Here is a 12381-nt window from a genome sequence, read left to right as displayed (position 1 = left end):
CCTGTTAAAAGAGCTTCGTTAAGAATCTGATTCCCCTGCGTGCACAAAGATGTTAAATTACAAGTAACCAAGGACTACTCTTCGGGGATTTTCAGCCTGACCTGAGTTTCAAAGACTGTTTGCACATTCTTTTTTCCAGACTCTTATTCTAAAAAATGCATTGACAAGGCAGTGGACATAAGCTAAACAAGGTGTGCAGCTGAGGTCCATAAATGGTTTTCGAGAAAGAATGTATCTAGGGTGCATGGTGAGATAGGCTGGGTTAAAAAGAGAGAGACTAAGATGACATAAAACATAAGATGTCTATTAAGACTGTATAAAAGGCGATTGAAGATATTCCTGAAAGATTGATGAGAACGTGTAAGAGCTTGGGAAGACAAGTTTACTTGAAGTGTCTGTGCATTTGATTTGTCTGGGGGATTTTTGGTCACAAAAACATTGTTAGGTATATATTGTTCCCCCGCCCTTCAGCTGAGATCAGACATGCCTTGCAATTACAGGGTTTAAAACTTTCTAGAATCAAATAGTATTTGTCAGCAGTTCAGTAAAAGCCAAAAGAAGCTGCTCTAGCTCCTGTTTTCATGTGAATTAGAAGCCAGAAAGGACTTTTGTTCGTGTTTCACAAATGTGAAGTCGTGGTTGATGTCAAGCCAAAACCAGCGGTCTTTGTTAATGATTTTAATTAAAACACAATCAGCGTGAAAGGTTCTCCAATATTTCTCTTTCTTATTTTGTCAGAGGTCATTCTGCTTACTCCTTTTGTACTCCTTATCACCAAACCTTGCTTTTATCCCCAGCATTTTCCATTTCCCTTCCTCATTAGTTTTCTCATCTCATTACTGCTTGTGTGTGCAATGCACCTCTGTGAAACTAACCAGATTATTTCAGTTCCATATTTATGCTCTTTTCCACCTTCAGGCTGGAGGCAAGTCTTGCCAACAGGGCAGCTTGCGTGTCTTACTGTGCAGCTCCATCAGCTGCAAAGCAGTGAGGGAGAAGGCCAGGTAGAGGGGCTTTGTGTTTGCTTCCATCTCTTACAGATGAGAGAGATTTCTGAGGTGGGTGTGCTGACCACTGCAACGCCAAGCGTAAGGTGAGGAGGCTAGTTAGAAATAGGTAGATGTACAGAGTAACCTGTGGCGGATGGAATGGCAAATCACAAAAGGTTCATGTGAAGACTTGCAATTATACCTGAAATTTCTGATGACATGTTCAGCTTTCCTTGTTAGCTAAGTGTCATACAGAGCCCTGAGTAAACAGTTAGCTCAGATTTGTGATTTAGTTGTACTGTTCTGAGCCCACAATGTGCAGTGACAATTGACTATGATTCCCTTCTCCATCACGGTTTTCTGGAATTGCTGTCTATAGCATAGTATTCACATTTTGTCCTCAGTACTAGACTGCCAAGTACCCTGGCAGTTAAGGAGGAGCTGCTGAGTTAAGGAGGGAAGAGCAGCTGAGCTCTGAAGACCATGTTCTTCCTTCTTGCTGTTGAATGTTGCTCATTCACTTTTGAGCATGCTACTAATTCTACCAGCAAACTGGGCTGTTAGGTTAGAAATATTCAAAAGAGGGTGCATGACAGCTTTTGCAAACTTCACCTCTCTGTCGAATGTTTGAAAAGTGAAGTCTGTTTGTGTCTGTGGGGTGTGTGTGTGTCTGTGTTGAGCTGGCATCTGTTTTTTTGGCTACCTCCCTGACCTTTCTCGCTCTTTGGAGAGAAGAGTGACAGCTGTCAGAGAGGCCATTACAATTCCAAGGTGGTTCTCAGCTGGCTGTTACCTTTCCATCTTCGTGGTCTCTTAGGTTAGCTTTGAGGTGGAGAGGTTGTTTCTCTCCAAAATATTCTCAGCAGTTTCTGGAGCAGTCTTCAGTAGGAATTTATGAAGGATGGGTCTTCTTTAGATAGACACAGCTGAGAGAAAAGGAGAGCCCCTTTTGAGGGCTGGAGTTTCTCTTTGGTCAGGTTATTTGCTTGAGAGTCATTTTTGTCAGTCCTTGAGCAAACAGAGTGAATACCTGGGTTATGCACTCCTCGGGGTTTGAATACACATATATTACATACCCTTCTCTCACTAATCAGCATGACACATTCCTTTGTTGGCAAACGGTTCCAAACCAAACACAATCAGTTCACTTAATTAGCGGGTCTGTGGGCTGTGCTTGGCAGGCTCTTTACATCCTGCTCAACAATACAACGCAACAGTTTGCTGCCTTGAATGTAAGGGTGGGCTCACAAAGTCATAAGCTTTCTAATGATATTTCCTTTCTGTGGCTTTTCTTGGGAGGTGGCCATTCTGCACAGAGCTTAATGAAAGCCGTGATTCAGTAGTTAAATGATTTCTTAAAAATTGTCCCATCCTTTTGGATGCCTCTTCCTGTCAGTTTGATTCCTCTGTCCCCCATTTTCCTCTTTTCTGTCTTACCTATATTTATATAACAGTTCATCAGGGTTCTTTCTAAATTTCACGATTTTGGTGTGTTTTTGAAGGCCTTTAAATCATGAGAACTTTTATTTAAAGCCTCCTGAGTTAATTGCACATTTCATGGAGCAAATTGCCAGCTAATGTAAACTCTCACAGTTCTACTTTTGCTGGAGCTCTGGCAACTTAAACAACCTGAGAATCTATCTCCTGTTTTATTTCTTGGACTAAATTTGCCCCGGGCTTAAATTTAGTAAATAAACGTATAAAATTATCCTATTATGTCACTAATTTTATTTTTACAAGTGTTGTGAAATGAGTTTAAATATCTCTGGCTATAAATTGGTTTGCTAGAGCTATCCTTGCCCATTTGTTAGCAGCCAGGCACTACCCTTCAAGTTGTTCTGATATTGCTTGTTCTTCATTAATGTGGTGAAAATTTTTTGTTTCTTTCTCCTAAAGTTAAAAAAAAAAAAAAAAAGGCAAAAGTGGAAAGAAAATGCCTGTGTAGCAGTACTGCTGTCTATAATATGTGGCTGTATTTGTTTTATAACCTAGAACAATTTTTAACAAGTTTTAAATCTTAAGGAATACTAAGAAAAATACCACTTGAACGAGAATAGAATTATTCGTTAAAAAGGGTTTTCTGTCCAATTAGATAATCAAGTTATTATAGTTATGATTAAGATTATTATATGCTACCCAGTTAAAGTTTTGGTCTTGCCTGTGTGCCAGCATGCTAGTGACTACTTTCACAGACAATTTGTTGTGTTTTGCTGGTAAAGCTAGTTGCTTGGTTAAGAACTATTTAGTCAATTCCTTGCCTTTTATGTGGTGACTATAGATGTATGTGAACCATGGAGAGTTGCTCTTTTGTGTTCGTATTCATTTATCAAGGCTAAACTGTTTTCACTTTGCGAAGTTAATTTGTTCTGCAGATCAGTTAAGACGTGTAGACCTTTTAAGATACAAACCAGAAGACCCAAGTTTAAAATAGACGTGCCACAGAATAGGCTTGACTATATCAACCAGCTTGGATGCCTCTATAATCTTTGGCCACCATCCTGATAAGACCTATGAATGTACTTAACTTTATACATAGCGAGAAGTCTTACTGAAGGCTCTGAGGCTGTGCTTAGCTTTATGTGCATGCCAAAGTCTTTGCAAGATTACAGCTCACTGTGTTATGGATGCTGTGTCACTGGACAAAACCAGCTTTGAGCATTTGGGAGAACGTTATAGGTAGATACTAGCTGGAGAGACTGAAATACGCAGTATAGGGTATTTCCAGGAAATACCTTGGCATGGGTCAAAGGCATCACTCAAAGTACATAATTTTCCCTCTTGCATTGATTAATTTGTTTTATGCTAGACAGCCCTTCCCCAAGCCCAGTTCACCTGAGCTGTGCTAGTAGTTTAGTACCTAATTTTTGAAAGAGCTTAGCTTGTCGGATGTTGATAGTTGGTTCAAAGCACTCTGAAGTGATCTGCTCAGCACTTTCTTTAAAGAAACTTAGGCACCTAAGTAGATGTTAAGTTCTCGTGATAATTTAATTTCACCTGAATCCGTCAAAACTGGTCAAAATCTTCTGTCCCAGATCTTCTGATTTTTGTCTGTGCAGGGTAGCTCAGTAATGTTATCTAGAATACATAAAAAGAAAGAGATAAAATATACTGGCTTCTTCATCAAGCATTGTATTTTGGAACTGAATTAGCTTTAGAGGTTGGTTTTACCTGCGTCATGTCGGAGTGGTATTAACTAGAATGTTGAGTGTAAAGGCAGGTATTTATTTCAAGTAGGAAGGTCTCTGCAGTGCTGCCTTGCGCTCTTCCCCGCTGGCTGAACATGGCAGCCGTCTCGCTTCCAGTTTCGATTTTGCAGCTTCCCTGCTGTGCCTTCTTCCTCACTCTAGATATTTCCAACTTGCCAATCAAGACCTTTTAATTCTTCCTCCTCCTTCCTCATGCAAATTCCACTTTTAAGATAGACTTCTCCATGTCCCAAATATGATTCCTTGTATACCAGACAACAGCTTTTCAATTGCTTTTTAGCCCATGATAACCAACACTGCCAACTCTTAAGTGCTCAGAAATTCTAAGATTACCTTAAGAATCTTGTTATTTATGTACTTACTTTATTTTTTAAAATGTTAAGTTCCTTTTTTCCATCTTGGGTCCAGGTAGGCATGTCTTCAACATGGCAGAGCTACAAAGTTCAGGTGCCTTTGCCTTTCTCTTTTATTAAGAGCATAAGTCCTGGCTTAATCACAGGATTTCCAGACTTGAGACTTACAGAAAAATGCAAAATAGTAGAATCATGCAGTCAAATCATAACGGTTGAGGGCAGTATGTTAATGTTACTGTTAATAGTATTGCCTGACTCTTTGCTTTTAGGTCTTCAACCACCACTTTGTGAATACAGTTCATTAATAATAGGAGAGGTGGAGGGGCGAAGTCCAGTTCGTGGCATGGCAGCTAGCAGAGGATATATGTCTGAGCAATGTAAACACTTGAATCTCTGTGGGATCTCAGCGTCTCCCGTGGTTTGCAGGTAGTGGATCTACCATGTGTAGGGCTTTTCCCCTTTCCAAAGTAACTTAGCTCCACTGACTAAAGTGTAATCACATGAGTTTCAGATTAAATGTTTTAATACTGATTTTAGTGTCCCTTTACTGGTTTCTTGTGAACTGCTGTGTACAGGCCGCATTACTTGGCTTGGGATCTCTGAACTTAGACAACTCGCAAAGTGCAGTACTGAGGTCGACAGTCCTTAGTTCTCCTGCTGGATGCAAGTATGGAAATGTAAGTGTGGCCTAAATCCCTGCAGCCACAGCTGGGGGGGAGCTGAGGACACGCTTCCCTCCTTAAGCAGGAGCAACAGAGCTCTGCGAAGAGGTGTCTGGGGGCTGCAGGATCCCTTTGCTCCTGCTTGACCCTGCTGCCATGCTCCGGTGCGGTAGCTCAGCCTGTGTCCACAGCTGTCACGGGAGGATAGCAGGTGGTTAAATCAGGCTGTTCTTGTTCAGCCCCGGCCTGTAACAAATTGTTCTGTGAGCACCCAAAACGAAGGCCTGCTCTGTGCTTTCTCTGGGTCTAGCAGTGGAGGAGCTGACACTGAGCTCCCCGCCGCTGGCGGAGCGCTGGTGGTTTTCTCTCCCCTCCAGTGAGCTGCCTGCTTTTCCCCTCATTGGTGAGGCTTTAATATCTCTGACCACTTTGCCCATCTGTTGGATGCAGTCGACCTTGGCAGCGGGTGCTGGCATGACCGGACGAGGGGCAAGAGACGGCGCAGACGGGGAGGCACCCAGTGGCAAGCCCTGGGCGGCCGAGCCAGGATAGGGCCTTATTCATTCATCCCCCCCTGCCTGGGGCGCTTCTCCGGCAGCTCAGTCTAACCCACGGGGTAAAAGGGAGCAGACCCTGGTATGGCATTTTCATGCAGGGACACCGGGTAGCGTGTCATTCAGCCGTCCTGGGGTGGCATTACTAGAGCGGCAGTGGTGGTGTTGGTCACAGACACTGTGTCAGGCTGTGTTTGGGCTGGTCCCTCCGGCTGTTCCAGAGGTGCGAACCGCGGGTGCTGTACTTGGTGAGTCCCATCAGTGCAGGCCGGCGGTCGCTGTACACCCCTTGCTAGCTGCCGCCTGTAACCAGCTCTGCATCGGTTCCCCCAGCACACGAGCTGGGCCGATGGCTGGCAGTTACTGTTGTTTCCGCTGTTTCTGTACCCTCCGGGGCCAGCCCAGGACCCAGCCATGCCATTATAAATGAGGAGCGTCTTCCAGCTCTGCTGGCATATCAAGGGTAACCCCCGTCTGACGAGCAGCTATATGGAAAGGAAAACTATGATTATGCTTTGAATCACCGCTGGCTCCCTGAACACTGAATTAATCATTTGGAATGAATTTCAGACATGTAACAATTTGTAGGGCTGGGTAGTGGGTTCTGCTCTGGTTTTGTTTGGCCTTTTTTCTTCCTCTTCAGAGGCAAATTTTTCAAAAGCAAGTCTGAAGTATTAACAGTTTTTAAGTATGGTATTTAAAAAAACCCCCGTGTCTAGTAAAGACCGTAAGCGTGTCATACAAGGCATTATCTTAACAAGCTCCTTATAGTGACAAATCAATGCCATATTAATGCCAGCTTTCTTCCATTCATTCACTACATGGGCGTCCCTCCCTAGGCAGGCTCCTTGCGTTGGTTCCTAGGCAACTGTAATAATATTGCTGCACGTGTGTGTCAGGCATTGATTGCCTTTGGGGCTTTTTTTGTGTTGTAAGTGAACACAGGCTAGTCCGTTTTCCTTTTCTTTGTGTTCTGCTAAAGTCTCTGAGAGTTTCGAAGGGTGCGTCTGTGATATTCACAGCTGAGCAATTCAGAAATACTTGCAGACAGGCGCATGTGCTTGGCGTGGGATGGTGGTCATGCTGGAATCCCTAGGCAGGGCTTACTTCAGCTACTGTGGTTTACTCTTTGGGGTTTTTTAATAGCCAAGTTACAGGTGGCTTAGTATTTTGGATGCTTGGTGAATGTATAGCATCATCTAAAGAAAACGTAATGAACAACCCCGTTTTATCTTGTTTTTACTCTGCATGGAGGGAAAGAAAAAAACCTGAAGAGTTCTAGTCAATGAAGGGTTCAGCCCTAAATCAAATCCTTACTGAAATTCCTCTCAAGGAATTACTCACTTGAGCAAATGTGTACAAGGTCTGCCACAGAGGAAGTGGGTTTTTTAAATGAAAAAATGAAAGTTAATGTATAAAATTACAAGAGAAAGGATGGTGAGTGAATCTGGCACTGCAGTGAGACAGGGGAGCTCTTTGCCCTTCTCAGCTCTTCTACGGGCTCCTGGCTGACCTTGAGCAAGTGAGTTCACCTCGTTTCCCCGTTGGTGAGGTGGGAATGGCGGTATATCTGTCCTCCACCGTTTGTGCATTTCAGGGACGAACAGCATAACCGTGAGCTGCTTTCATTCCCCGCTTGCTGTTTGGAAGCCAGACAGGTACCGCCCATGTGTGTGGTACTGAAGCTGTCCTAATAAACCTTGCTAGTCCCGGCAGCTTCATCCCAACATGGTCACGCTGGTCAGTCTGTCAGCCTGTAAGGTTCCTAGGAGACAAATAAAACTCTCTTTCACACGACATCCTGGGCCACCAGTTGATCATCCCTGGTTTATTTTATCTGCTTAAGGTGGAAGGTCTTTGAGGCCTCTCTGTGTGGCACCCCCCTCTTTGGGCACCTAAATGGTGGTGCAGTACAGAGGAGAAATACGAGTATAATCAATTGGTTGTGCAGAATCTAGAATTACTTGAGCCATAAGCCTGTGAAATACACGTGGGAAGCATGAAAAGAATTTGCCAGAATTTACAATTTACCAAATATTGATATGTTTATGTTTCAAATGCACAGACTGAATGGGAGATACTAACATTGGCATTTCCTCAGCATACAAGGAATGATTTTATGCTTTTAATGTAGAAAGACTTTTCTTTTGTAACTAGTAATGATAATAATAAGAGCATTATAGTGCATGTCTGGCTGTGGGGAGCTTTGCCCTTTCTCTCTTACACTTTTCAGTGCAATAGAAATTATTTAGAGGATTGAATAATTCTCTGCATTTTTCTTACTCTGGTGTTCAAACAAGTAAAACATCCTTAAAACATAAAACACCCCCTATAGTCTCAACAGAAATTGAGTTGGTCAGGAAAGAGGAAAAAAAGAGAGAAACAGTGAAATAGAGAGGAAGCTATTTCAGATGCCTTCTTAGAAGACTGAAAGTCTGTATGAAAACAACATGCAATGTTCACCGATTCTTCAAATAATGTTTGAAAAATAGCAAGATGCTGTTAATGTGCAGTATCACAATATCGTTCATTAAAGAAGGAAACATGAAAGGCCTGAATGGCTACGGGCTCATCAGCTTCTCATCAGTGGTGTATGGAAGTCTCACAAAAGATGCAGGGACTTTTTGGCCTCTAGCCAAAGAAGAAGTCAGGATTCAGAAATAGTACCTGAACTGTGAATTACCTATGACAACAACAAGGGTTAAGGGAAAGATAACTAAGTGTAGTGCACTATTACGTGAGCCTTTTATTATAGACTACAAAATGTATTTTTTCTCCAGAAAAATAAAAGCATTTTGGAATACTGGGGCTTGAAAACAGCAGTAAAGAAAAACTGTGAAACTCACATGTGAGGATAAAATTAGATGTCAGGATTAAACAAGAAGCAATCTGTTGTAATATTCTAAGAAGGAATATAATTTTGGTGGGGTTTTTGGTATCACTGGAAGATTTCTCCTAGTGAGATTAGGAATGGTCAACCAGTTGACTTTTCCAGGGTCAGTTAAGACTGACTGTACTTGATATGATGAAAAGCAAAGCTGTAGGTGGCTTGGGGTAGTATAGCTCCATCACTTTAAAGGGAGTACCTTACCATTTGCCCAAAGGCAGAGCAAGGTCAGCATTGCCCCCCCGCCCCAGTGACTGAGTTTCTTCAGCAGCAAGGGGATACAAGCATGCAGTGAGGGCTGATCCAGGTATCCTCTCTGCCTGTCCCTGCGGAGAGCAAGAGACAGCTTTGGTCTCCAGTTCAGAGCACCGTTCTTCCAGGCTGCTCTTTTGTTGTCATCTGCACCCCGCGGTTGGGGCTGGGAGTAGATCACCTTCACCGGAGAAAGCAGAAAATAGTCTTCAGAGCGGCAGTCAGGGCTGGGGGCACCAGAATGGACCGACGACGGTCACGATGGCTGCCGGTGCAGTGGACTGTGAGATCCGGGGCTGGCTGTTTGCACTGCCTCTGCCTGACGGTGTGGGGTCCTGGTCAGAGCTTCAGCTATTGCACCAGCTCTAATAGATAACAGTGCAGACATTTCTTCTTTCTCTTTTCGTTCTGAGTAATGTGAGAGAAGTTTGTTAATTTTTTCCACTGAGCTTATTTCTGAAAAATTAGTTCATATGAATTTAAACACCATCAATCTTTGTTTTCTCTGCTGATGGCCTTTGACTGGGGAGAGCAGGTGTGCTGGCTCCTCTCTCATCCTGCTCCGTCCACTTCAGCAGCAATTTCTGGTAAGTTTTGTCACCTCCATGCGTACTGTGGAGAAATACTGGGCGAGCGTAGGGAGTGGCAATGCAAGAGCACAAAATTACACTCCTCATCAATCATTACCCTCTAGCAACTTCCAGGGCACTGTAAATTGCTGACTAACAAGGGAGAATTAGCTTGATAAAATCACCATTAGTGTCAGTTCAGAATGATGTAAACTTTTAAAGACTGCTGTCCTCTCTGTCTCTCCCTCATCCATTAGTGTGTCTGTTCATGGAGATCCCAATCCAGGAAAGCACGTAAGCACATGCCTAATAGTAGGCAGATCAGTAATTCCAAGGAAGTCACTGGGATATGAGTCCTAAGCATGTGTTTATGTGCTTCACTGGATCAGGGCCATAACACACACTCTCTGAGCACAGAAATGATAAATATCTCTGTGTGAGCCAGTTTCTTGATTCAAAACCGGATTTAGACTCACTAGCTGGACTTAGAAATATGACAGTCAAGTTTTACTGCAAGAGAGCATAGTGGTTAGTAAATATATGGCATTATACTTGGCCTCTTTAACCTTCCTTTTCTTACTTGTTATTTATCAGTTTATGCTAGTTAGAAATGTGCCTCTCTAAACCTCTGCATAGTCTTCTCAAAGCTCTGCAGTTACTAAAATTTAGACCATGTTTGGACCCATGCATAAACCTAAAGTGCAGCCAGATCAGGAACAGTTTTTTAAAAGTTGCAGGTGAGATGCAGATGCAGCTAATATAGCTAACAGGTTGTATTAGCTTATGGACTACTCTCAGTATTGCCAGACTGCATACCAAATACTACAATTTGCCGTATGGATTCTCAGTGTTTGGGGTTTGTTTCTTCATGTTTTCAATTTTTCTTCATGGTTTTGAAGACAAGAATCTTACTTCTCAGGGGGGAAAAAAAAAAACACAACAAAAAAAGCTCAAAGCAAACAAACAAAAAAAACCAACTAAAGATATAACAATGGACACTTGGATTCTCATATATTTGATTACAATAGCTGCAAAAAAGGAAGAGTGTGAGGCGTTTCAAGACTTCCCACAGAATCACCTAGGTGACCAGCGCCCCTCATTTATATTTCAAAATTGCTCTGAAGTTTCATGTTTTGTTGCTGTCATTATTTGGTTATCCAACAGGAATCTAAGACTTTGTACCTTTGACACTGTCATCCTTTTTTTTTCATTTGGTTACAAAGCTGTAGTGACTTGCTCATCACTACAGGTAGTTATTTGCATTGAAAGGCTGAGAATGTCCATCTGTTTAGTTGTAGCCCACTCCATGATCACCATGTTTCATTGCTCCACAGGGGCTTGATCTGTTGTGACATTACATCCATTGCCTCAGAGTGTCCCAAAAGTAATCCAGTCATCTTGTTTGAACAGTTGATTTGTTTGAAGTCATAATACCACATTTGAGAACAGAATAGCACACCTTTGAATGCCAGAAGCTATAATGGTGTTGATCTAGTCTGATCTTCCATAAGACACAAAGCAGAAAATACCACTTACCTCCGTTTCATTTTTTACTTTGTGGAATGACTACTTCTCCTGCTGTTGAAGTGGACTGTACTTTTACTCTTTCCAGAACACCTGACCACTGGAACTTCAATGAGGAAAATGTCATATCTTGACTGTTGCAAATGCTCAAATATATCTTAACGGAAATGAATATTGTTACTCTTCATTTGCAAACCGAAGCAGCAAACTTGTCTTTCATAAAACAAAATAGATGTCTGTTCTGTGATAGACCTGAATGCTAGTTAATAAGAAGATAAGTATTAATCCTTCTAAAAATTCCTGTCTGTGAAGCAGAAATGCTGGGACAGATTCTCAGCAACTGCAAATGTGGATGCAAGTCAACTTATTTTAGTGGTCCTGAGTAGCTTTACACCAGCAGAGGCGTGGGCAAGCCAGTGTCTTTTACAACTCCACTCTTTTGAAACATAGCGCTCTTTGAGCTACCAGAACTGTTTGAAGGAATGTCTACTGCCCACAATCCGTGTGAAGTCCGTTGCATGCTCTGGTCCTATTTTGTCTTTCGATTTTGACACTAATTTATGTTTGCAGGTGTGAAAGCTGTGGTGCTGTCTTCCACTCTGAGTGCAAAGTGAAGGCTGTACCATGCCCCAGGTGTGTGCGTAAAGAATTGCAGAAGAAGCAGAAATCCTTCTGGAGGCGACTGAATATGGACGAAAACTTCGAAGAGTCTTGCAACATGTTTGAGTTGTCATATCAGAACACATGAGTTACTTAAGGCAGTGGCCAGCCTGAAGAGAATCCCTTTCCCAGCTGCCAGCTCAAGCAACTTCTCAGCTTAGCCAGGCAGAAATGTATTTGCAAAATAATATCTGACCTTCTTCATCTGTGAATAGCAGCTGCCAAAGTGGCCATAAAGCCTTGTTGGCTTTGAAATACCAATGGCTAAACTGCATTTTGCGTTGAAGTCCAGCCGCTAGCTCTCATACAAAATGTGGTTTACTTGAAATGCTTTAGATCTAGCTAATTAAACACTCAACTTTTTCTTTTCCACCTCTGGAGAAGACTTTGCCTCAAGGCAGAAAATATTTGCTGCCATGACCACATTATTTTTTTATGTTGTTCATTTAGAATTGATGAATCATCTACTTATTTATGTGTATTATTTATTATTAGCCTTGGCAGAGGTTCTGGTGAGGTGTTTCACAGAACAGGGTAGGAATGATTTTAAACCCACCTGCTTCTTCTGATGTGGACACGTGGTTCCATTTCCTCATGTTTCCAGAGAGCTATTTTTAAAGGATCAATGCATTTACATGTCACTCGTCCCTGAGGAAAGAAAAGTATCTCCCATCAAACCTTATCCAGGGTGCTTGCAAACATAAGACGCAGAGTAATTCCTTCAG

The 12381-nt window shown here is 42.4% G+C and overlaps 1 protein-coding gene across 1 annotated transcript in view; it reads left to right on the top strand.

Annotated features, from left to right (window-relative positions):
* PLEKHM3 (pleckstrin homology domain containing M3) overlaps positions 1-12129 on the top strand; it is a 73514-nt gene extending 61385 nt beyond the window's left edge. Inside the window, exon 7 of the mRNA XM_075153462.1 lies at positions 11567-12129. Coding sequence (XP_075009563.1) covers positions 11567-11744 — 178 coding nt within the window. The 3' untranslated portion in view covers positions 11745-12129. The remainder of the gene's footprint in view (positions 1-11566) is intronic.
* Positions 12130-12381: the final 252 nt, after the last annotated feature.

This window comes from Calonectris borealis, chromosome 6 (genome assembly GCF_964195595.1).
Source record: "Calonectris borealis chromosome 6, bCalBor7.hap1.2, whole genome shotgun sequence".
Lineage (NCBI taxonomy): Eukaryota > Metazoa > Chordata > Aves > Procellariiformes > Procellariidae > Calonectris > Calonectris borealis.
The sequence above is the reverse complement of the archived record's forward strand: the minus strand, read 5'-3'. Positions and strand labels throughout refer to the sequence as shown.